This window comes from Podarcis tiliguerta (assembly GCF_965153285.1).
Source record: "Podarcis tiliguerta genome assembly, chromosome: 6".
NCBI classification, from domain to species: Eukaryota; Metazoa; Chordata; class Lepidosauria; order Squamata; family Lacertidae; genus Podarcis; species Podarcis tiliguerta.
This window is the reverse complement of record NC_139539.1, coordinates 81,584,883-81,611,544: the sequence shown is the minus strand read 5'-3', so window position 1 is coordinate 81,611,544 and position 26,662 is coordinate 81,584,883. Positions and strand designations below refer to the sequence as shown.

General features: G+C 43.0%; 1 protein-coding gene across 8 annotated transcripts in view; it reads left to right on the top strand.

Annotated features, from left to right (window-relative positions):
• The window catches only part of KCNT2 (potassium sodium-activated channel subfamily T member 2), a 232,982-nt gene extending 218,272 nt beyond the window's left edge, over positions 1-14,710 (top strand). For 4 of the 8 annotated variants that reach the window (XM_083445286.1, XM_083445282.1, XM_083445283.1 and 1 more), the window contains 7 exons: positions 1,860-1,961; positions 2,912-2,995; positions 3,591-3,719; positions 7,436-7,456; positions 9,602-9,902; positions 11,634-11,718; positions 12,186-14,710. In XM_083445286.1, coding sequence (XP_083301412.1) covers positions 1,860-1,961; positions 2,912-2,995; positions 3,591-3,719; positions 7,436-7,456; positions 9,602-9,902; positions 11,634-11,718; positions 12,186-12,297 — 834 coding nt within the window. In that variant the 3' untranslated portion in view covers positions 12,298-14,710. The remainder of the gene's footprint in view (positions 1-1,859; positions 1,962-2,911; positions 2,996-3,590; positions 3,720-7,435; positions 7,457-9,601; positions 9,903-11,633; positions 11,719-12,185) is intronic. The other 4 variants (XM_083445287.1, XM_083445284.1, XM_083445285.1 and 1 more) reach the window with 1 other exon arrangement.
• Positions 14,711-26,662: the final 11,952 nt, after the last annotated feature.

Below are 26,662 nucleotides of genomic sequence, written 5' to 3'. Positions count from 1 at the left end.
TCTCTCCAGTCTAAGTCCAACATGTGAACCAGTGCACCAGCCTTTGCCAGCTCCCTATTTTCCAACTGTTGGCTGATCCTGATAAACTGAACACCCTCAGGGTGCCTAGCTATGGCAGCTGTTGCAATAAACTCCTACAGTCCAAAACTAACTGCAATACTGCTGTTCTCTTTATATGATGAAAATTATTTGGTGGTCTTTTAGGTTGGAGTCCCATAACACCTTATTTATTTAAACACATTTATTGTGGCATAAGCTTTTGTGGACAGGAATATCTGTCATCAATTGCATGACATGTTATGCCTAGTTGCCAGGTGTATATGGATGGGTGCATTGTGGGGGTGGAGAAAAACAGACAAACATCATGAAGTGCAAAAGAAAAGAAAAAGACACAGGACAACTCAGCAGAAGTTTAAATGTATGCACAAAGTATAGTGACTATTCAAACCAGTATGTTTCAATATGAATCGAATCAAATGTCCCAGTATTATGACATAGTTTTGTGCTGCCCTTTCAATTTAACATTTCTTTGTAGGAGAATTGAACTTTTAGGTAATACAACAGGAGGTATTTGTGGGTTCGAGGACCCGATCCCCCCAAAGAGGAATGAATACACAAGGACACGTGATATAAGGTTAATGGGCAAGAAAAGGCCACAACTTTATTGATTACAGCAAGTGAAAAGGTATTGGCTTAGGCATTGGATTACGTCAGCTGACTCCACCCCCTCAGAGAGGGGTGAGTCTAAAACAAAGGGGGTTTATTCACCAGTAGGTGGAGCCTGTTGATGCTAATCCAACTATAGGCTCTCCCCTGATGTCACCGAGGGTCGTGCCATGGCCTCCCGCCAAGCAGGCATCGGACAGAATACACGACCGCCAGATTCCTTTAACGGAATACCCAAAATTGAAGGCATAGGCGATGGCCACACCTAGCCCTTCGACACCACAACACATTATTCCAATGCCTAACCTACCCACCAATACCATGAGAGTTGTGACGATTGCTACGAGGTAGGCGAAAAAAACAAAAACCCTAATGCCAAATGGAAAAATTCCTACCAGGCCCCCTGGACAACCAGGGCAACCAACCTAAGGTCCATAGCAAGGCCAAGGAAAACTAAGACCCTGAGCTCAAAGGGAGTGGAGGGTGGGTGACTCGCGACGGGACGACGAAGAGTGAGGCAGAGGAGGGGCTGGCGCCGCAGCATTTAGGCTGCTGAACATGCCCCCTCGGAGGCACCTGGTTGGATGCCTGCCGATGCACGTGGGCGCCAGCCAGGTGAGTGGGAGGCAGGAGGCTAACGCCCCCTGCTAGAGGCGGGGCTCGGGTTCCCGCCCACAACCACTCCCCTCTCTTCCAGGAGGAGAGTCTTTATTGGCCAATCTGTATAATGGGAAGAGATTAGAGTCTCGAATAAATGCTCTTGCCAGTTGAGGAGCTAAAGTGATGGGAACTCGCAAAAGAAAAAGTTGTCCCCATACTGTTGAGACTAAGCTTTTCATCTTGAAAGTTTAGTGAGTGTGTACAGTAGTATAATAGCGATGACAGAACCTGTACATGTGTGCGTGTGCTTGTGTGTGTAGGCACTCCTGTGTATGCAGATGCAAGGACAATCTCTCAAAAAATGGAGGGTCAGAAGGAAATAAAATCCATTTGAGAGCTGGCACTGCATTTCTCCAAGTAGTGTTTTAATGAATGAATCCGCAGCTGCATTAGAGGTTTACTTTGGCAGAATGCTTCCTGTGGGAAGCCCCAGTGTGCCATTCACTTAATGTTTGGAAGTGTTTACAGATTCTTTTCTCTCCCTCTTTCTCTCATCTTTTTCTCCCACCCACCCCTCTTCCCCATTTGAACAGAAAGAACGAGAGAAGGGCTCCAATCTGGCATTCATGTTTCGGTTGCCCTTTGCTGCTGGTAGAGTTTTTAGTATCAGCATGTTGGACACCCTGCTGTATCAGGTACCGTGAAGGACAGAATTTATTCCTTTTCTGAATTCATACTAGCACCCCAACCCCATACTAACATCATAACTCAGTGGTCTACCCCAACATCGGGATCTGTGACATTGTGCCAGAATGCTAATGCCGTTTCAAAATGTCATGCTGTTCACCCTGAGAAAGCAAAGAGACAACAATAACAAGCAATTTATTGCATGCTGCAAAACATAGAGGAAAAGCTGATACTTCTGGGATGGGATTGATGCTGAGCTGAGAACAGCTAGGTAGCTACCCATCTCAAAAGTTCTTATGCCACTACAGACCCGGCTGCATTCATACAGCCCATCACATACTAATAATTGTATGTTGTGTAGTACATCACCATACACAATACTTTGCAGAGTTTATGCTGAGTGCTAGCCATTATCTAAAAATCCTTGATATTGGGGGGCGGGGGGTTGGAAGGGAATTGGAGATGTGATGGAACCTAGGATTGCATTCTTTGAGGGAGCATGGCAAACAATTCAAAAGGTTGCTATGGACAAAGAAAAATGTGTTTCTGCAAACACAGTAGTTGTATAAAGTTCTCAAAAAGTAAGTGCATCATTAGTTGTGAAGCTGGTCTTCCCTCCACAAAGTAAATATCCACTGCAAAAAAAGCAATATATGTGTTTACCTATTCTGTTTAGGAATGTTGATTGCAGTGGTACCTCTGGTTAAGAACTTAATTTGTTCTGGAGGTCCGTTCTTAACCTGAAACTGTTCTTAACCTGAGGTACCACTTTAGCTAATGGGGCCTCCCGCCGCTGCCGTGCCACCAGAGCATGATTTCTGTTCTCATCCTGAAGCAAAGTTCTTAACCTGAGGTACTATTTCTGGGTTAGCAGTGTTTGTAACCCGAAGCGTTTGTAACCCGAGGTACCACTGTACTCTGATATATACTAAAGTACTTTTCTTTTTAAAACTTGCAGTCCTTTGTTAAAGATTACATGATATCTATCACAAGACTTCTGCTGGGCTTAGATACTACACCAGGTTCTGGCTTTCTTTGTTCTGTAAGTATTTTTATTTAATCCCATATAATTAAGTTTGTTGATACTTTGGTTGTTTCTTCATTTGTGTTTCATATTGCATTTTCTCCCTAAGAGTAGCTGTCGGATTGCTTTTGGTACAGAAAACAATATTAACAAAAATAGGTGCAAGGCATTCATTTTTGCTTAATGGCAAAGCAGCAAATTGGACTTATCCCTGTGTTCTCTTCCAAATCTGTTCTCTGAAGCAGATATTGATTTCAGGGGGTGGGGACAACCCCCTACATTGAACAGGTAGAAGTCCTTTCTGCTAACAGGATGACTTCATCGGATACAGTCTCAAGTGCTTTATGAGGCGAAGGGGATTTATAGAAACTGACCCCATTTATGAAAAATTTATTCAGCAATTATTTTTATTAATATTCTCCAGATGGTGCAAAGTTATATACAGTTCTGAATTGATTTATCTACAGAGTCTAAAGAGATAGTGTCGCCTAATATGCATGGTGACCAACTGGGATAAGTCGTTTGTATGCTGCAACAATTGTGTTAATATATCATTTGAGTAAATACAACGTCTCCACACAGTCAGACTTTTTTTGTTGCTGCTGTTGTTTAGATGAAAATCACAGAAGACGATTTGTGGATCAGAACATACGCCAGGCTCTACCAGAAGCTTTGTTCTTCTACGGGGGATATCCCTATTGGAATCTATAGAACCGAATCGCAGAAACTTGCAACGTCTGAGGTATGGATGGGTTATAGACAAGTTCTGATCAGGAATGTTTCAGAAACGTTACTCAAGTACCGTATTTTTCGCCCCATAGGACGCACCGGCCCATAGGACGCACCAAGTTTTTTTGGGGGGGGAAATAAAGGAAAAAAAATTATTTCCCCCCCCCCCAGGCGCTTTCGGGGCTGGCAGCGGGGAGAAGCGCTCTTCTCCCCTCAGCCCACCTTTAGACCAGGTCCGGGGACAGCGGGAAGATGCGCTGTGCCTCCCCACTGTCCCCGGAGCTTGCGGGGCTGGCGGTGGGGTCTCCCCGCCGTCAGCCTCCAAACCACTTCGGGGGACAGCGGGATGGCGGCGTTCTGCCTCCCTCTGTCCCCCGACATTGTGGGGCTGGCCTTGGGGCTCTCCTGAAGCCTGGAGAGTGAGAGGGGTCGGTGTGCACCGACCCCTCTCGCTCTCCAGGCTTCAGCGAAAGCCTGCATTCGCCCCATAGGACGCACACACATTTCCCCTTCATTTTTGGAGGGGAAAAAGTGCGTCCTATAGGGCGAAAAATACGGTAATTTGCAATGAACTGTGACAGAGTGGTTTCCTTAACTATGTTTTGCTCACCTTTCTTTCATCTCTGATTCACACTTTATGCTAGTTTCATTTGCACCCTATGCAGTGCTGATTTGAATCTATAAACTTAAAATGTGAGAGGGAGTCACACATTCAAACATTTTGAAACGTGCACAACTTCTGTTGCACCTGACCCTTCTCCACTATGTGCTTAGAGAATTTAGTACTAAAGCTGGCCCAATATCCCACACATGTCTTGTAGTAGTTAAGTTCCTAGCAATCATTTGGGGAGAACAGCAGATTGGAGGTGAGAAACTAGCTATTTTTCATTTTCTTATTGCCACTGCATTGCGTCATCATCCAAAAACACACCACACATTTGTTATGCCATTGGTTGTGCTTCTTCAACTTCTCCATCGCAAGTTTAAAACTCTTTCACATGTGTCACTGCAACCTGAATCAAAGAACTGTCAAAATGCAAGGGGTACAAAGTTCATTGTAATAAAACCTAGAGACAGATCTACATTACAAGAATCATGAGAATTGCTTCTGGCAAGATCTCTGAAAGACCAGTACATATCTTTATGTTTGCCCACAAAAGTGTGTGCCAAGGAAGGATGCAAATTCTGACATAGAGAAAGTTACTATAAAACCAGCCCTGATACTTGGAAACAATTTGCTTGATTGCAGATCTTCAGCTTTGTTTCATTCTAGGGATACATGAAACTCTCCTGGCCAATTTAGTGAAATTTCTCAGATACCGTACCTTTGCCCAAGCTACAACCTTCCGTTTTGCCTCAAATTTAGTTACAGGGACAATTCAACGATAGCTCTATAGCTTTTAACAAATTCAGCAATTAACACTTATGAGAATTTATTATTTTATAACTGTGTAACCCTGAGGAGTGCGTTAGTAATTTCTGTTGAAATCATAGGCTATGATTTTTGTTGGAATCATAGACCTCTTGTAGCTGGAAGAAATCTCAGTATCATTGCTTCAGTTTTGTGTGCTGAATAATAATTATGGCCTGGTTCAAACAGAAGGTAAGGTAGTGGAACTATGTAAGAAGAATTAGATTTTATTTGCCTGGAGCACTATCTTATTAGTTGGTAACTTATATTAGCTGTGAATTCTTAAATCACATTGACTGGAAAATACTATGGCATTAAAATATGACAGTGCAATATGTGAAAACATGGATTAGGCTCACATTATCCTTATGTATCAGAAACACTTATTTGTAGATGTGGGTGGTACTGTGGGTTAAACCACAGAGCCTAGGACTTGCCGATCAGAAGGTCGGCGGTTCGAATCCCTGCGATGGGGTGAGCTCCCGTTGCTCGGTCCCTGCTCCTGCCAACCTAGCAGTTCGAAAGCATGTCAAAGTGCAAGTAGATAAATAGGTACTGCTCCGGCGGGAAGGTAAACAGCGTTCCCATGCGCTGCTCTGGTTCACCAGAAGTGGCTTAGTCATGCTGGTCACATGACTTGGAAGCTGTACGCTGGCTCCCTCAGCCAATAAAGCGAGATGAGCACCGCAACCCCAGAGTCGGCCACAACTGGACCTAATGGTCAGGGGTCCCTTTACCTTTACCATGGAACTTAATTGAGGAATCTGTTTTCTCAAAACCTTGTGAAAATGTTAAGTAATTCTACACTTCTAAAGCATGAGAAACAGCTTGTAAAGCATTGGTCTATTCACTTAAGTCCATTTTTGTTTAAAAAATTAAGTAGATTAAGTAGTCCTGCAGTACACCTCTGTTTTTGTTATAATTTACAGTAAAATAAATTTGCACAAATTTTCGGGTATGCAATTGGCATGAATGTATTTCCAACAGCATAACATGCGACTCTGCCATTTATTGCATTCTTAGTTATATTCACATTCCGTTATGATGGCCATTAGGCCCATCGTTACTTAGAATCCACAATTTTTCATAATGCGAATTTGTGGAACAGAAAATGAAAGTTGAGGATGTGTAGGGGTTTTTTAGTTTGTTTTTATTTTAAAGAGCGAGAACTTTCTGTGCCTTGAGAAGTCACTAATCAAGTCATAAAACAGGAACACTGCATAAACATTATCTAACACAAAATAATAGAGATTAAATATTTTGTTGCTTGGGCTAGGGGTGGTGTGAGACTTGTTCTGGAAAATTTTGCCACAAAAAAAGCTGGTCCCATTTTGAGCTAGCTGCACCTCTTTCAGTCTGGGCCTGACTCAAAATGAAATGCAATTTTCTGTCATGGCTTCCCTGATGTCATTACATTTCTGGGACTTGGTCCAAAGTCGCTTGGCTTAAAATGGAGGAGGAGACCCTTTGCAGGACATCTGGTGTCGATCTGAGCCCATCCTCAGACAGATGGAGGGAGCCGGTAGGAAAGCAACGAGTGGCCCATCACTTGGGCTTATCAGGTGTTAATACTGAACTTTTGACAGAAATGCTTGAAAAGCTCAATTGATTTTGGGAGTGAGCAAGGGTGGCTTTGTACATCCCTGACTTGTGCTGGCCAAATGTGTACAGGTGACACCAAACTAGTTTGTTTGCTGCTTTTCTTTAACAGGATAGTCAGATAACAAGGGAAAATGACAAAGAGAAAGTTAGATGGGAAAATAGCACCTGGAGAGAGATACTGTAAAAATAATAATAATCAAATGTGGTTTCTATTTTGCAGGTTAGGATTAAAGGTGAGTCTCAGCTCTGTAATGGTTGAAGACTAACCATTAATTGACCAATTTCTAATAAATATTTTATTCACTCAATATAACTAAAGTCTTTGTATGAGATCCACAAATCTGGCTTTAGGACTTCATATAATGATGTCCATTGACTTTTTTGCGGGGAGGATTTGCACATTATATATGTACTTGAGTTACATGGAGTGAATAGAATGTTTTTATATATCTATAACTTACCTTACCAAATAGGATGGTCAAGGGCAACTTGGGAAACAATTCCTAATGTGAGTCCCACATTCATTTGTTCAAACAATTGCAAATTGAAATTGCAAGAATATTTTACACTACACACACAGCTAGCCATGCATTTATTTGTACAATCCCAATATTGTGATCACTACAAATTGTCTGTCTGTATTCATTGTTTGGACACTTGTTTGAATGGTGTTCTGTTTTCTTTCCCCTTCGCCTGACCCCCTCACTTTGTATCAGTCTCGAGAAATGGCTTCACAAGTAAGTATTTGTCAAATGTTTCCATATGCCCAGTCTTGGCCTAGGCCAGGAACAGCTTACCCTGGGGGGAGCCTAATCTCCCCATCCAAGACCCCACCAATTTTGTCAGCAGTGACAGAAATATATTAGACACAGTACTGTTGTGTGTGAAGCCCAGTGCCCTATTGTGGCATCTCCTTCCAAGTTATCAGATAAATTATCTGATGAGAGGAGAGGGCTCAATAACACCTCCTCTTCACCTGGTATATATAGGTCAGCTGAGAAGGTGGAGGCCCTGTTTATGTATGTGTGCAAGCATGTGTCATGTGTGTGAGAGTGTGTCTGTGATGTGAGAGTGTGGAACAGCCACTCCCTTTCTGGTGGCCCCCAGAGAGTTGGCCATGGGTGCATGCCAGCCTTGAGCTAAAGAAAGAAAATAGTGAGCTGTTAGATGAAAATCAGAAATCACAGTGAATCAATAGTATTTTTTGTATAGGTAAATTAAACAATTTCTAGCCAAAGATAATACAAATTGTTTGAGGGTCCAATTTAAAGTGCTGTTTTTGACCTTTAAAGCCTGTGAACCGCCCTGAGACCTGCAGTTATAGAGCAGTATATAAATTTCATTTATTATTTTTAAGAATTGCTTGGAACCACAAAAACTAAAGGATCACATTCCCCATATGAAACTTTTCAGATCTGGATAATGTCATCTGAGTCCCGTTTCTGTGAGCTACCTCAGATGTAGGTTCAGAGGGTGATAATGAGAGAACAGACCTTTTCTGTAGTAGCCTCCATTCCTTGTTTATGGAATGCTCTCCCCAGAGTGGCCTGCCAGGCACCAACTTTGTAATCATTTCAGCACCGGGCAAAGATGTTTTGTTTTTCTGGGCATTTGGACAGTCCCTATGCCACTATGTTAAATTGCTGTATTCTTTTGTATTCTTTACTTGCGGGGAAATCGCTTTGGGACTTTTTAGTGGAAAGTGATATACAAATTTAATAAACCGACTTAAGGGGATGTGTTAATACTGCAATCTAGTAACTGCATATAGTCCTGATTGTGTATAATACAGACCACAGGGCATTCCAAAATGAGACATTCTATCTAGTGGTTTTATAGAATTATGAATGTTGTGTGCATTCGTTTCATTTATAATATAAGCCAGCCCTCAGAATTATATCACACTCTGAATGTGACCAGGGAACTCTGTCCCATATATCATCACCTATGGGAAAACGAAAAGCATAGGAATTCATTGAAACCTTATTGCTCTTGTATTATATAGGTTCTCCTATTATGAACACACACCCGATCAGTGATAACAAAATGCCATGCCTGTCATTATATTAATATATCATTGTGAATGTGGAAATTGTGCCGAACTGGCCTATGTTCTTGTACTATTGTAGCTTCCACTCTGTTTTGCCCAGTGCTTACTCATTCTGACCCTCACATGGAATAGAAGATACATGTGCTCACCAGCTTCTTGGCTCTCCTGATGCAGCAAAAGCTTAGAGCCAGGGCAGTTGGGCTGTGCCATTTGGTTGTGGACCTTCAGGGGCCCAACGTAAAACTGAATCTGGTTCTGCAACAGGTTCAGGGATCTGAATAGTCTCCCTCTGATGAACAAACTTCTAGCTTGTTCCATTGTTTCCATTGCCATTTCTCAGACTCTGGTTGCTGTGAACCTATTGCACTTCTATGCTGAATGCAGATGTGTTGTTGGAACAGGCAAAAGTAAAAGTGAGGTGCAAACCCAATCGAATGAATATGCCAAAGTATTTGGCCTGATAGCCTTGGTGAGATTTAGCTATCACCTTCATGTTCTGCCCTTTATTTTTCTTCTGCATGCTCTTTCACCAACACCATGCATTTTGTGCAATACGGCCTTAAGTGATTCCATCCCAACCAAGTTCTTCCTACAATTGTCTAATGTTTGGTCCAACGAGTTTCCCCAAAGAAATCCATAGCTTTTCTTTTGCATGATTCATATCATGGGTTTCCTGTGCCAAACATTGACTGCATTGAATAGTGGAACTGGAGGCAGGGAAATGAAAGGGAAGGAAGAGGCATTGTCCTGAGTTAATTTTTTAAAAAATGATAAATGGGAAAAGCATTTTCAAAAGGATTTAATTTCTTGAATGTTTTGGTGTTGTTTTTAGTCTCAAATTTCCATCAGTGTGGAGGAATGGGAGGACACTAAGGATAACAAAGAACCGTTTAACTGCCGTAGCAACCATCGTAACTCAACATCGAGTGATCAGTCAGACCATCCTTTGCTGCGACGGAAAAGTATGCAGTGGGCTCGGCGGCTGAGCCGAAAAGTGCCAAAGCACTCGGGGAAAACTGCAGAGAAAATCAGTCAGCAGAGAATGAATCTTTACAGAAGGTCAGAAAGGCAGGAACTTGCTGAACTGGTGAAAAACAGAATGAAACATTTGGGACTTTCAACAGCAGGATATGGTAGGACATTCCTCTCTAAAGATAGATACAACTTTCATTTTATGTATCAATGCATTGGATGAAAGAAAGTGGTTGCATTCCCTTGCCAACAGCTCGTCAGCGAACTTTAGAAATTGTGGGATAGAGAGCAGACCCTCTGATAGATAAATAGCTCTAGAAAGCAGGGAATAGGTACAAATGGATAGTTCTTTCAGTGGAGAGAAATAAGGTCCCTTAAAACTGTGTATTGGGGCAGGTGCTACTTCATTTCTTCATCATTTTTCTGGAATTAGTGATAAGCAAAGAAATGGCCAAGTTTTTGGAAGACACCAAATTATTCCGGTGAAAATCCAAGCAAAATATGTTTCTTGTTAAGAAAAATGAAGATCTGGCGAATATTTCGAATTTGGTAGCCACTTTCAAATCATTGCTAGGTTTCTGTACAGGGTCATCATTTTTCTTTTTAAAAACAAACATACAAACAATTTTTTTTTTTTTTTACTAAAATGCTTATAAAAGGATCAATGATAATTGGTTAAATATAGCTTTTTCAGTTCATGTAATTATAAGAGCTGGAAGAGACCACAAAAGTAATCTAGTCCAGAGATTCCAAATTGGTGGTTTGCAGACCCATGTGGTCTGTGGCACTATTAATATAACAAAATCTACCACAGAGATAGAAAAAAATCAAAAGTAGGGGGTCCATGGCCTGACTTTTGAAAAACAGGAGGTCTACAGTACTTAGCTAATTGGGAACCACTGGTCTAGTTGAACCCCCTGGAATGCCGAAATATTTTGCCCAATGTGGGGCTCAAACCCTGAGATTAAGAGTCGCGTGTTCTACTGACTTTCAGAAGCTATCATGCTTTCATAAATAGTATAATAGAGTAATATTAAACCATTTCAGACCAGGACTTACCTTTTGTTCCTTCGTGAAACACAACGTGCGACATACTTTCATTGATGATCAAATATTTTATACAGTAGTACCTCAGGTTAGGGATGCGGGTGGCGCTGTGGGTTAAACCACAGAGCCTAGGACTTGCTGATCAGAACGTCAGTGGTTTGAATACCCACAATGGGGTGAGCTCCCGTTGCTTGGTCCCAGCTCCTGCCAACCTATCAGTTCGAAAACACATCAAAGTGCAAGTAGATAAATAGGTACCGCTCCAGCGGGAAGGTAAACGGTGTTTCTGTGCGCTGCTCTGGTTCGCCAGAAGCGGCTTAGTCATGCTGGCTGTATGCCGGCTCCCTCTGCCAATAAAGCGGGATGAATGCCGCAACCCCAGAGTTGACCACGACTGGACCTAATGGTCAGGGGTCCCTTTACCTTTACCTTAGGTTAAGAACTTAATTCGTTCTAGAGGTCCGTTCTTAACCAGAAACTGTTCTTAACCTGAGGTACCACTTTAGCTAATGGGGCCTCCCACTGCTGCTGCTGCCGCGCCACCGCCGTGCAATTTCTGTTCTCATCCTGAAGCAAAGTTCTTAACCCGAGGTACTATTTTTGGGTTAGCGGAGTCTGTAACCTGAAGCGTCTGTAACCCGAGGTACCACTGTATTTCTCTTTCACTTTCTGCTTCCCCTACCACCTCATTTATTCCTTATCTTTTCAATAAAATAAAGTGGCAGTTTTGGTATGTCTGCTTTGACCCATCATAGGTCTAAGTATGACCTTCATGTCTGAGTCATTTGAAGTACAAGCCATTCATCCTTTATTATTCTCTCTCCCTCCCTCTCTTTCTCCTATAGATGAAATGAATGATCATCAAAACACTCTTTCTTATATTCTGATTAATCCTTCTCCAGACACACGACTTGAACTGAACGATGTTGTGTAAGTTGAGGACATAAAACATAAGAATTCACCGAGCTTCTAATTTGCACTTTCATGCAGCAGAGAACATTTATTTCTAAAGCTTAGCTGGGAATTCTCATTTTTTTTAACATTCTCAGCTTGAAATTGGAGGATTAAGCAGAGTGAAATATTTTGGCGTCCACACACTTATCACAACTGCTTCCAGTTTGCATAATCCTGATATTTCAAGCAATAGCACCCAGCGCTGCATGTCATTTATCTTGTCTATTTACTCATGGAATTGTCATGAAGCCAAATTGGAGTGAATGGAGGAAACAATGCTTGCTCAACAAGCCATCTTGGTTTGTTGAAATAAATTGTGGAAGGTATGCATGATACATTGATATCAGTTGTGCTGTTACTAGCTATGATAGGGAATCATTGTGAATTCAGTTGGGAGTTTTCTTGTTAAATCTAATGACAATTGTATGTCTATATTTTTGTAGATATTTGATCCGCCCAGATCCATTGTCATATGTTCCAAACACTTCATCCAGCCGGAAAAACAGCTTCTGCAACGCCGTTGCACAGGACACCAGGGAAGAAACACAGCTTTGACGCTTCACACAGATCATTGATGAAAAGACGTTTTTATACAAATAGCTGTTTTGAAATTTAGTGAAAATAAGATGATGGATTTATTATATCCAAGCCTTTAGGCATAATGGTCAGCTAACACACACCGGGCAACTACTTTACTGTAACCACAGGAACGATTAGGAAAAGCTGGGTCTGGTTTCAAAAAAACTAATCTGTCTTGGAGATAAAAATAACAAAGAGAGACTAAAATCAAACAAGTGTGCCCAGAGTGTTGCTCAGTGAAAGGAGGATTTTAATGGGGAATCTAAATGGATTATTTTTTCAAAGAGATATTAGAAATTAATATATTCTTTTCTTATCCTGGTTTTCGTCAGCCGCTGTGGGGAAGTGGCTCAGTTCTTAACCATGCTGTGTACAGCATTCGTTGTTATTTCTTTGTCCCACAACCATAAACTTCTGGTTGTTGCAGTTAAATTAAAAATCAAATGAAGTTTCAGGCAAGTCCTAACATCTTAAAACTGGAATTCAAAGTGAATGTTCTGAAAACTCACTGCTTGGTGACAATAACCCAGTATGCATTTCCGCTGTCTTTAAGTTCGTTGTGTTCCATATCTCTCCTATAGCCTAATTTAAATTCCTGGCTAATTGAAAACATTGTTTGTTTAGATTTGTAGCCCTCAGCATTTAAAGACTCAGGGCAAATGTAGCATCACAAACAAAAATGCAGCAATCAATCTCTGTACTAGAGACTCACAGTCTAAAGGAGAGTGGTGTGGCGAACAGCTCAGCTTTGTTCCCTGAGTTTGGAAGCCAGCAACCTGGTAACCACAGTCCTGCTTGCTGTCAATGTACGAAGACGTAGAAGTTCAGAAGATTTTATCAGACTCAGGCAGAAAATTAAGCTATTTTGTATACTGGATTTGGGGGGAGGGTTTTTGTGAAACGTCTGTCATGAAGACGGAAGTGCAGAATGCTTGGGGGTACCTGCTACTATAGCACTGCTGAAGTTAAATAAATGGCTTGTTCAGTTCCTTGGTCACTATTTAAGGACAGGATCTTGTGCATTGTTTGAAAAAGCAGGATGTATGGAAGGTACGATGGCCTATGAAATGTTCAGACAACAGGTAGCTCAAGGTCCACAGGCTTGTAATCTTTCTACGAAAACGTTTCTGCCAGACAGCTTAGCACCATGCTGCTGCTGTCTGGAGAAGGATTTGTCCACAAGACAGTCATTCTGTAAGAAAACGAGAGAAAGGTTTTTTCGCTGGAGAAGGAGCTTTGAAAGCCGGAAGAGACCTACAGATCTTTGGGGTGGGTGGGTTGTTTTTAGTTTTTACAGATTTTCAGTTGCCTGCCCCTAGTCTAAGACAGTAGTTAGACTATAATTTTGCTGGAGTAGTGTTCTGCAGCGAGGTTAATCTAATAATTTATCCAGTCCTAATCCTATCTAAGGCAGGCCAAAAACCAGTTGGTTAACTTTGATGTTGTTCTTGACTGAGATTTATCCACACCTATGGCCTGATTCATTCATTATTGCTACTGTATGGGAGCTGCTTCTGTGTCACGCCAGTTAATGTCTTTTGGTTTGGACAGCTTCAGATGCACATGTTGAAGGAACATGAGAATTGTGAGGTTGTGTCAGTTTCTCATATTTTTTCAGTCTTAAATTTAGTTCTCCATATTTATTATTTTAAAAGAGCCACCATGAAAAATCATCAGCGTTTTGATGCGAATTTCTCCTAACATACACAGGTTTGTGTGCAACTTTGCCTGTTATATAAATTTTTGCAAAACAATTTCCCCAGATAAACTGCATTTTGTATGTTATTTTCACTAATATATGCATTTTTAGGCATACTCTAGTATATGCATTTTTGTACACATTACTTGGATGGAGAAACTGCGTAGCAAAATTTGGGGAGGTATGAATTCAAAGGATGACTGTGTGTCAGCTTGTGTACTGTTGCAGAAAATGCAAATTAGGCAGGTTCGTCCTTAAATGCAAGCTGAAATGAATTTCTTCCCCATCCCTAAGTATAAGTAGGGATGTTTATATATTTTTTACTAAAATAACAGGAGTACATACATATTACTACACAAAGCACTGTTGGGACATGAGAAATGGAGTAGGTTAGGGACAACGTCGCCTGTTGTTTGAAGTCCTTATTAGTGTTACATGTATAGGTTATGTTTTCTATATTGTTTGAAAGAGCTGTTATAAGTTTGTGTGTACAAATCAAATGACGCCAAAACTGCTCAACAAAACTATCCGTGCATGTGACGGTAGCCTACTGCATACGGCAGCATTTTAAATGGTTGTAATCTTTGTTGTAGGGAGCCAGCTATTGTCCCAGCCATATGCACTAACAGTTTCTTTGTTTCTCTTTCTTCCATGTGTCAACTATGTGAATTAATAAAAGCCATTTTCTTATGCAGTGTCACAGTGGTAGCAACTTTTCTCACAACTTCCCCCTGTGTAGCTATGCTATCTGAAGCTCAAGTGCCCATTTCCATGTGTATAGATACAGCCTGTTGCAGGGCGGAGGTCTGTGTCATGTTTTTCCAATTGTTCCATCTGTGCAAAAGCTCCAGCTTGCCAGATGGACCAATACCCTCTCCATCTTCTCCTGACACCCTGATCAAATTTCATAGGGTATGGGAAAAGAGGAAGGGGGTGGTGGAAGACCTGTTGTACAAGTGGAAGTTCTAGTACAAGGCTTTCACCTTCCACTGATTGAGCTAGTTGGGTGAATGCTGCTCAGAATATTTCCCCTCCTACTTGCTTCTTGGGTGTGTGATTTGTACAGGCTGACAACAACTCATTGAAAAATCAGAGGCCCTCATGTGGCAATTAGATATTGTTATTGCTGTTTTAAAAAGATCCAATTCATGTGAATGAAACTTTTTTTTCCTAATGAGCATGTGGGGAGGAGATGGCAACTGAGGAAGAAAAGGTTAACCTTCTGCACCTTACATGTTGTGAGCTTTGAAAAATCACCTCCACTTGTCTGGTAATTAAGCCTGGGGGAACGGGACATTCCTATTGGTTCAGATGGGGAAACAATGACAGTCAAAGAGGGAATTGGGAAGAGAAGAGACGATGGGTAGAATATGTGTAAGTGTAAAACAGACAATGTGAGATGAAGGGGTTCGTGCTTGTTTTTGCATGTGGATGGAGGAATGGGGAATAATAGTGCCATGCCTTTTTTTGTAAGGGGGCAGCGGCTGGTTGTCATTGTGACTCGGAAGCCAACCTGGACTCATAGGAATTAATTCTGTATGCTTCGTCTCCTGGTCAAAGTGTTAGAAATTTGATGATCCCAACATTTTCCAGTGAAATTTTGCAACTTCACTTAATCATCCAGTTTCTAACACTTTGGTCAGCAGACAAAGGATATAGAACTAGTTCCGATAAGCCCATGTCAAAATGCTGGTGAATACTATTCTCTGAGCCATTTAAAATCTCAATAATTTATGGTCTGGAGAATAATATCAGAACATTTTGACATTTACTGATAAAAGTCCAAACAATTCCATTTCCAAACTATATCCATCAACAGCTATTATCATGGTATGGGCAAATGTTAAAAAAGGAAGGAAGGAAGGAAGGAAGGAAGGAAGGAAGGAAGGAAAAAGAGGGGGAGAATAGGCTCATAATCCTAACATTTTCCAGTGAAATTTTACAACTTCACTTAAAATCTTAAGGTTTCACTTTAAATGTCTTTCATGTTTCTGACATAGTACAATGTTAGGATTTCCCCCCCGGTCTAAACTGGGATGCCTTCCCTATGCCCCCCCCCCCATTCCAACAGCTTAATTTTGATCTCCACTCTTCCACATATTGGCATTGTCAGTCCTTCTGTTTCATCCATTTACCCTGCTATTCATTCCAACCAGTGTTAGGGAAGAGCATTTCACCACATAGATTCTTCAGCTTTCTGCCAGTCCTTCAGCTGCGCACAAGCAGAACGAATTTTCAGCAACAGCACTTTACAGTTTCCTAAGCAAGGATAAAGAAGAGATTTGTGCTACCTTTGGTAAGGAGAGGTTTATTCATAGAGGTTCCTTCATTGAGTAATTGAGTAGAGGTGCTTGTAAAAGTGAACATCACTGCAGAACTCCCCTGCCATGCCACACGACAAATCATTTTTCAAAAACTGGCCTTTTTTCAGAAGCAGTTGTGGGAAGTGAGAATCTATTGTTAGAGGTAAATAAGTTTTTTTTAAAAAATACTTGTCTGGACTTAACAAAATTTTGTGCTACCAAATAGGTAGCCATTTGCTGTCCAGATCACATGCATAACAGGCCTTTAGTTTTTAAAAGATTGTATGAAAAATACAATATGTGAAGCACAACATTTGACATCTGTCTGGCTAAATTGCATGAAAAATCGAACTCCCACCAATTCCAAGAAAGATGTAGCAGCTTTCAATTATTTAGAAGAGGAACAGAATGCTTATAGGAATTGGACTATTTCGTTGCATATTCATGATGCTTTAAAATGGTTATTGCTCCCAAATTTGCAAAAGGAATAAAATATCCGTCATAATATAAACGAGCCTTAGGTGAAATTTCCACCCCCATCCCACTTAATTCACAATTCACTCATATATTCCAAGCTTCTGTCTTGAAAATGCAAGGAAATTTCTCTCTCTCTCTCTCTCTCTCTCTCTCTCTCTCTCTCTCTCATGCTTTCCTGGAAATTTTCTCCTGTTCCATAATGTTGGGGCATACACACACATCTATTTACTTAAATCTGTTTTAAATATTCCTGCTCGTCAGCCAAACAATGCACCCAGAGCAGCTTGGCAGAACTGTCCTTGCCCTTGTTGCAATCTAATAGATACGAAACAAGATGGAAAGGGATTGCATAACAATTGAATAAGAACGACAACACAGGTGTGGGTGAAAGGAGGCCACAACTTTTATTGACTACAGTAAGTAGCGACTATGTTGGTTTACTGCCTGCCTCACTGCCCAGCAGTCTCCTTGCCTGAGCTAACAGAGCTAGTCTCGGAGGCCATGTTGAGGACTTCCTGACTGCTGTTTTGGGGGAACTTCAACATCCATTCCAAGACAACTAGCTCTGGGGTGGCTCAGGATTTCATGGCTGCCATGACGACCATGGGGCTGTCCCAACATGTCATCAGCCCAATTCACGAGGCAGGCCACACTCTGGATCTTGTATTCTCTACTGGGCAGAAAGAAGGTGATATGAAAGTGGGGTGATATTGACATAAATCCCTTGTAATGGTGCAATCAGTTCCTGCTGAGATTTAGGTTTTCAGAAAATTTTCCCCTCTGCAGAGGTGGGGGACAAATTAGGACAGCCCGCCCTTGGAGACTGATGGATCCAATGGGTTTCCAGAAAGCTCTGGAGGATTTTCCAACTGATCTAAATGATGCTGCAGTTGAAGCCCTGTCCTCTGTCTTGCCTTGGTCATGGACTGAATGAGAGCCACTAAACAAAACCCAATGCAGATAAGACTGAGGCACTGTCAGTGGATGGTTCCCTAGACAAGATGGATGGGAAGTTGCCTGCTCATGATGGTTCTCAACCTGTGGGTCCCCAGATGTTGTTGGACTACAGCTCCCATCATCCCTGACCACTGTTCATGCTGGCTAGGAATAATGGGAGGTGTAGTCCCATCTGGGAACCCACAGGTTGAGAACCACTGGCTTAGGGGGACCTTCTGGAACCTGTGCTGTCACTTGATGCTCAGGTGGCCTTGGTGGCACAGAGTGCCTTCCATCAGCTTTGACTGGTGGCTCAGCTTTGCCCATATCTAGATAGGGAAGGCTTAACTTCTCTTGTCTATGCTCTGGTAACCACTAGGTTAGATTACTGCAAAGCGTTTTATGCAGGGCTGCCTCTGGAGAAGTTTGGAAAACAGCTGGTTCAGAATTTGCTGGCCAGGTTGCTACCTTGCAGGGTACAAGGTGATTTAAGCATGTAATACCACTCCTGGCCTGACTGTACTGGGTGCCAATTAGTTTCCAGGCCCAATTCAAAGTTGTGGTTTTGACCTACAAAGCCCAAAACGGCTCAGAACAAAATACAGTGATACCTCTGGTTACAAACTTAATTTGTTCCGGAGGTCCGTTCTTAACCTGAAACTGTTCTTAACCTGAAGCATCACTTTAGCTAATAGGGCCTCCTGCTGCTGCCGCGCCACTGGAGCACGATTTCTGTTCTCATCCTGAAGCAAAGTTCTTAACCAGAGGTACTATTTCTGGGTTAGCAGAGTCTGTAACCTGAAGCGTATGTAACCTGAAGCGTATGTAACCTGAGGTACCACTGTACTGTATAAACTTGAGTATAAGCCAACCCGAATATAAGCTGAGGCTCCTAATTTTAGCACAAAAAACTTGTTGACTCAAGTATAAGCCGGTTCACCACACCACAAACCTGGTGGTGGTGGCAGCAGCAGAGGGAGAACAAGCAGCCTGAAAGGGCTGCTTTCGGGCTGCACATTCCTCCGCCGTCACTGCCGACAGTGGCAAAGGCAGTGGAGGAGGAAGGAACAGCCCAAAAAGGTTCCTTTTGGGCCGTTCGTCCCTCTGTGCCACCTCTGCCACTCACAAGAGGAGCCGTGGTTGGGAGAGGCACAGCGTAGTGCCTGTCCCAACCGCAGCTCCTGTGCCTGCCCTTGCGAAAGGAGGGTGGCAGTGGCGGAACCAGCAGTGAGAAAGGGCTCTTTTCGGGCCGCTCGGCTCTCTGCCGCCGCCACCCGCCTCACTCGAGTATAAGCCGAGGGGGGCTTTTTCAGCATAAAAAAATGTGCTGAAAAAGTGGGCTTATACTCAAGTATATACGGTACCTCAACTATCCCCTCTCCCTATATGAACTAACCCAGACCCTGTGCTTGTCATCTGAGGCTCTTCTTCATGTACCTTCTCCACCAGAGGTCCAGAGGGTGGCAGCATAAGAATGGGCCTTTCCTGCAGTGGCCCCCTGTTTGTGGAATGCTCTCTTCAGGGAGGCTTGCCTGCCACCTTCCTTACATATCTTTAGGCACTAGGCAAAAACTTTCCTCTTATTCGAGACCTTTGGTTCATTAAACAATCTATGGCCTTTTAAGCTTTTGGGGGGCGGATTATTGTTTTTATTTGTTACTATGTTATGTATTTTCGTGTTTTTGTAACAGTGGTATATAAATTTAATAAAATAAATAAAGTGGAATTGGCATGACATTGAATCAGGGTCCATATCCCGTAAGACTTCCTGTCTGAAGATCGATACATCATACCTGCTAGGTCCTTTCATGCTGGTCAGCTCCCATGGTATTCCCATACCTGAAGACCCCTTAAGAAGACTCCTAGTGATGTTGAGAGTTGTATGGACTCAGAACACCAGCATTCCAGGTGTTTCCATGTTTACCATTAATAGCTGTCTATACCCAACTACAGGGATGCTGGTGGCGCTATGGGTTAAACCACAGAGCCTAGGACTAGCCCATCAGAAGGTTGGCAGTTTGAATCCCCGTGACGGGGTGAGCTCCCATTGCTCGGTCCCTGCTCCTGGCAACCTAGCAGTTTGAAAGCACGTCAGAGTGCAAGTAGATAAATAGGTACCGCTCTGGCGGGAAGGTAAACAGCATTTCTGTGCGCTGCTCTGGTTCTCTGGAAGCGGCTTAGTCATGCTGGCCACATGACCCAGAAGCTGTACGCCGGCTCCCTCAGCCAATAAAGCGAGATGAGCGCCGCAACCCCAGAGTCGGTCATGACTGGACTTAATGGTCAGGGGTCCCTTTACCTTCACGTATACCCAACTACCTTTGATCCACCATTTTCTTTTAAATAAGCAACTTAATACTAGGCTAGGCTTTGTAGCTAAGGGCTTACTTACTGAAAGAACTCTTGCAAAGAGAAGCATATTCACAAAAATAACTCTGTCGTGTAGCATTAACATAGCACACAATCGATCCAATTAGCAATTCTGCTGCCATCTAGAATTTTTGCATATTCTCGTTAATTGTGAATTCTATCCACATGAGGGGTGTTTTTTTTCTTTTTCTTTTTCTGGAGTGAACAATATGTCATTATAGCCTCTGAAATTTCTCGCAATTACGACTCAAAAATACATCCAAATGAACTATCCAAAGTTCTGTTCAGTGTTCCAATTTTGAAGCATCTCGTTTTAATGCATCAGGAGGTTCTTTTGTATTGATTTATTTATTCGCCTCATATGCATCTCGTACTCTTTATTTCTCTGGCTAGCATGGCAAGGGCTCAAGCCTGCCAAGGTTCAGACTGCCAGGCTGAAAAACATGTGGCAGCTACTGGCCTGTGCACAGTGCTCAAGTACTTGACACAGACTGTGTCTAGTCTCTGTCACTTTAGCATTTATTCCGCTTAAGTCCATCCTGTCCCATTTCCACATTAAACTGCTTTTTAAAAAAAACTGCAGGAAAATGTCTATGTAAACACATAGGTAAAGGTAAAGGGACAGAACTGAATTAGAGATGAACATATGTATATGGGACATGGATTGCCAACAGACTGATTTGACCAACCCTAAAGATAAAGGGACCCCTGACCATTAGGTCCAGTCGTGGCCGACTCTGGGGTTGCGGCGCTCATCTCGCTTTATTGGCTGAGGGAGCCGGCGTACAGCTTCCGGGTCATGTGGCCAGCATGACTAAGTCCCTTCTGGCGAACCAGAGCAGCGCACGAAAATGCCGTTTACCTTCCCGCTGGAGCGGTACCTATTTATCTACTTGCACTTTGTGCTTTCGAACTGCTAGGTTGGCAGGAGCTGGGACCGAGCAATGGGAGCTCACCCCATCACGGGGATTCGAACCGCCAACCTTCTGATCGGCAAGTCCTAGGCTCTGTGGTTTAACCCACAGCGCCACCCGCGTCCCTATGTAAACACATACTTAAGAATTTATTTATTTTAAAGTATTAAAAAAATTAAAATCTCCAAGTGGTATGGAATATAAAAGGAAGAATATCATTTAAACAAACAGCAACAACATAAAACTAGAAAAAGAAACAATACTATAAAAGCTTATAAAAACAAATTAGGAACTCAAGCAAATGAAAAGCAGGTACAGTGGTGCCCCGCAAGACGAATGCCTCACAAGACGGAAAACCCGCTAGACGAAAGGGTTTTCCGTTTTGGAGGTGCTTCGCAGGACGAATTTCTCTATGGGCTTGCTTCTCAAGACGAAAATGTCTTGCGATTCCTGGGGGTATTTTTTTGCTCCCCACCCCCTTTTTCTAAGGCACTAAGCTGCTAATAGCCTTTTAGCAGCTAATCCGCTAATCCCTTAAGCCTTTAATAGCCGCTAATAGCCGCTAAACCGCTAATCCGCTAATCCGCTAATGGGCTTGCTTCGCAAGACGAAAAAACCGCTAGACGAAGAGACTCACGGAACGGATTCTTTTCGTCTTGCGAGGCACCACTGTACTGATCTTCATGAATCAGGAAAAGACTGAGGGCTGGGGGGAAGACAGGTATTTACAAGGCATCTGAAGCCAGTGATGGTTGTTGGAGTGGGGAGGGTATCCCGCAGTGCAAGGACTATTATTGTTATTATTATTATTATTATTACCCCACCCATCTGGCTGGGTTTCTGCAGCCACTCTGAGCAGCTTCCAGCACATATAAGGTAAAGGTAAAGGGACCCGGTTGGTGGTTAGAATCCCCGTGACGGGGTGAGCTCCCATTGCTTGGTCCCTGCTCCTGCTAACCTAGCAGTTCGAAAGCACATCAAAGTTCAAGTAGATAAATAGGTACCGCTCTGGTGGGAAGGTAAATGGCATTTCCGTGCGCTGCTCTGGTTCACCAGAAGCAGCTTAGTCATGCTGGCCACATGACCCGGAAGCTGTACAACATAATAAAATGTCAAACATTCAAAACTTCCTGAAAAATAGTGGGAAATGCTAGATTTGGGGTCACAAGAACAGCGATTTACCCAGAAGGAGTGCAGAACACACATACACATGTTTTTGACTCACCAATCTGTAGCCCCGCTCTCTGTAGGAAGGTAGAGATGTTCTCCTCACCTGTCATTTGTTGTTAAAGCCAGACAGCCACCAACTTGCTTTCTATGTGCTTAACACACTGTTACATTGTGCTGGGCCCTGATTTGTCCAAGATCGCCAAACAGGTGAGTTGCAAAGGAACCACAGACGGAATCCATAAATATTCAGGGAAGCCAACACATTTGACACATCTGCTGAACCACGCTGCTTCATTACAGGGCTAATTACCCTGGAAATGGATTTTGCCTGCTTGAACAGATGACTGCCTCTTGGGCACACCCAGCAATTCCAGGCTTTATTTAGCTGCCTGACAGGAAGCACCCCTTTTCAACCTTTTAAAAGGCATTTTGCACATTTACACCCATTTAACATGTAAATTATGTCCCTCTCAAATGTACAGCACATGCATAGGTTAAAGCCTATATTGATCTCATCTTTGCATTCTACCCTCTGTTAAATTGTTTATCGAGGTCAAGCTGAGATCAAGCAACAGAAATGAAAACGTTAGGTCCATGAATGGTTTAGTTAACCTTGAATTATGTACACATGCGACCTAGTGCAGATGTTATTTAAATGTATTGGTGGTGCAAATCGAGGATAATCTTGATGGGCACAAGAACATTTCAAGAGTTTGAGTACATGGCAAATGCAAGGGCCAATTGTTTTATTAGGCATTAGATGATTGGTAGTATCTTAGCTGTAAGATCAGGGATAGGTGACTTGTTGGTGCCTCCAGATGTTGCTGGATTGCAGCTTCTACCATCCAGGACCACTGGATTTGCTGGCTGAAGCAACTCAACAACATTTGGAGGACCACCATTTTCTCTAGTGATGTCCACTGAGGCGTCTTCTTCTTCTTTGGTGATCACTTGTAGCGAGTAAGATTGTCTTCCACAAACATGGTTTTAACAGTGAGCCTGTAAGTGACTGTGGAGGCCACATGTCCTTCCACAGTGGGGACATAGGTTTCTGGGCAGGAGTTGATAACGGTGAGGGTTTGCCAAGCGTGCCTTCCTCTTAGCACATTTCTCCCTTTCGTCCTGAGTTCAAAGCCCAAGACACCTTTGGTAAAGGCTGTTGGAGCCCTTGCAGGCCAGTGTTTCCCAGTTGTCAGTGTTTATTTTTTTAGATTTGCCTTGTGAGAGTCTTTAAACCTCTTTTGTTGACCACCAGCATTACGCATTACCCACATTTTAAAGTTTGGAATAGAGTAGTTGCTTTGGAAGACGATAATCAGGCATCTGCACAACATGACCAGTCCAACAAAGTTGATGTTGAGGAATCATGGCTATGACACTGGTGATCTTTGCTTTTTCCGGTACACTGGCATTAGTTTTCCTGTGTTCTCAAGTGATGTGTAAAATTTTTCAGAGACACCGTTGATGGAATCTTTCAAGGAGTTGGAGTTGGTGTTTATAAGTGGTCCATGTTTCACAAGCATACAGTAAGGTTGGTAGTACAATAACATTTTGGTTTCCCTGCAAATGTCCTAGTCCTCAAACGCTCTGGACTTCAATCAGAAGGAAGCTGAACTCACAGAGCTCAAGCAGTGCTGGATTTTGGCATCAGTGTCAGCCCTTGTGGAAAGATAACTGAGGCAGTGTGGGTGGAGCACCATTGCTCTCCTGGCTTCTCAAAGTAGTAGTGCACTGGCACTTACCAAGAGTTTGGCCTGGGGCAATGTAGACTGGCACCACCGCCACAAGCTGCACCAGACCAGACAGCCCCACCCCTGTCTTCATGGTAAGCACCAGCAACCCACTGTGATGGGAAGCTGGGAAAGCAACAGTACTCCAAAGCATCGCCTCACCAGTTGCTACTGACTCTTCCCAGTCCTGCTTTAAATGCTGCAATGCAATGAGAGAAGACACAGCCCTGTGCAGGTCTCCTCAGTTGAACTCCCTGTCCATTAGGCCAGCTTGCTGGTCATTTGACCTAATGCCTAATGTGTTCCCAGAAAAGATGACCAAGAAGGTAACACGCGAGTAAGCCGCTTCCCTGACCTACAACTAGCAAAACTGTACCATGGAAAATTATGCCCATAATTTTAATTCTGTTTTCATTTCATTTTATTGATTTAGTGACATGGCTAAGATTTCAGAAATGAAATCTCATTATCAGAGCCATCCCCTCGGGCTCGGAAAGATTACCATGCTATGTGCTGTACAATTACTTGATTGAAATTGGACAGATGATCATAATCTCTGAAGCGGCATGCTGGATGCCAATGGGGAAGCTGGTGAGGCTAATGGGCATGGCTAACTTGGAGCCATTAATTTCAATGGGTCTACTCTGAGTAGGACTTTCTTGTAGCTTCCAACTTGAGAGATTTAACACTGTAGCACTAGGGGAAGGTCTCAGTTAGCAGCGAGGAGTGAGGGATATTTTGCCCCTCATGCAATAGGGATTTTTAAAAATTGTTGCTTATAAGCAAAGAAGAAGAGGAGGATGAGGAGAAGGGGGAGGAGGAGTTGGGACATGATTTCCTGCCTTTCACTCCCCTTAAGGAGTCTCAAAGCGACTAACAATCTACTTTCCTTTCCTCCCCCATCACAAACACTCTGTGAGGTGAGTGAGGCTGACAGACTTCAGAGAAGTGTGACTGGCCCAAGGTCACCCAGCAGCTGCATGTGGAGGAGCGGGGAAGCAAACCCGGTTCACCAAATTAGGAGTCCACCGCTCTTAACCACTCCACCATGCTGGCTAACCTTTGCACTCTGAAGTCATGTTTCAAGCTTAGATTTGGTGAGGTCATACCTGAGCAGAATTTTAGATTGAGCAGGGGCCATCTGGGATCACAGTGGTGGCTGAAAATATCTCTGACTACCATACTTACTATACTGTATGAGGTGTGCTCCCTTTATTGGCTATCCCAGTGCTGGGGTCTCAGCTGATACTGAGTTGTGAGAAGTGCTGAGAAGTGTAATAAGAATCAAGAATCAAGTTTCTCATGATCTTGTTTAATGTCTGTTACTTCTTTGCCTCTTCTTTTCCTTTAAAGGTAAAGGTAAAGGAACCCCTGACCATTAGGTCCAGTTGTGACCGACTCTGGGGTTGCGGCGCTCATTTCACTTTATTGGCTGAGAGAGCCGGCGTATAGCTTATGGGTCATGTGGCCAGCATGACTAAGCCGCTTCTGGCGAACCAGAGCAGCGCACTGAAACGCCGTTTACCTTCCCACCGGAGTGGGACCTATTTATCTACTTGCACTTTGACGTGCTTTCAAACTGCTAGGTTGGCAGGAGCAGGGACCGAGCAACGGGAGCTCACCCCATCGTGGGGATTCAAACTGCTGACCTTCTGATCAGCAAGTCCTAGGCTCTGTGGTTTAACCCACAGCACCACCCACGTCCCTTCTTTTCCTTTACAATAGTGTTTATTAATTGAACCAGTCTTGAGGTTCTGGATTCTGTCCCTTTGAATGCAGAGAATATCATTGATCTGAGCTGTCTCTTTGCATGTGCCTCCTCTGAAAGTGACAGTAGGCATTTATATGGCAGAGGCAGGTGACACGGTAGTTGTGGCACCCCAAGCAGTTACAGTGGTGCCTCGCAAGACGAAAAGAATCCATTCCGTGAGTCTCTTCGTCTAGCGGTTTTTTCATCCTGCGAAGCAAGCCCATTAGCGGATTAGCGCTATTAGCGGTTTAGCGGCTATTAGCGGCTATTAAAGGCTTAAGGGATTAGCGGATTAGCTGCTAAAAGGCTATTAGCAGCTTAGTGCCTTAGAAAAAGGGGGTGGGGAGTGAAAAAAAAACCCCAGGAATCGCAAGACATTTTCGTCTTGCGAAGCAAGCCCATAGAGAAATTCGTCCTGAGAAGCACCTCCAAAACGGAAAACCCTTTCGTCTAGCGGGTTTTCCGTCTTGCGAGGCATTCGTCTTGCGGGGCACCACTGTATCTAGTTTGCTTCCTTGACTGAGTCATATCAGTCTTCTGCTTTGACCCTACTGCCAACTCCCGTAACAGAATATTATCCCCATTGGGAAGGTGTTTCCAAACCTCCATCCAGTTAAAGGAAACCTAAAATCACCATTTTCGCCGGTCATCAAAGAGTAATCAGGCTGTAATGTCTTTGCTCTGCAGCCTTTGAATTTCAATGAATTGCCTAAGAGCCAAAAGCACTTCATGTCAGTACCATTTTCCTGAAGCTGCCCATTTCCTTACACAAAAAGATTATTTTAATTACAGTGATATATCCTGCTAGTAAAGTTTGATACCTGTAATGAGACATGCCATTTTTACATTGTTAAATGGGCAAAGCTCAAACGCTGAAGGCTTCTCTTTGATCTTGTAGATCAGGGGTGTCAAACTCAAATTCATCGGGGGCCGCATCAGCAGTTTGGTCACCCTCAAAGGGCCGGTTGTATCGGCCTAAAATATTTGAGCAG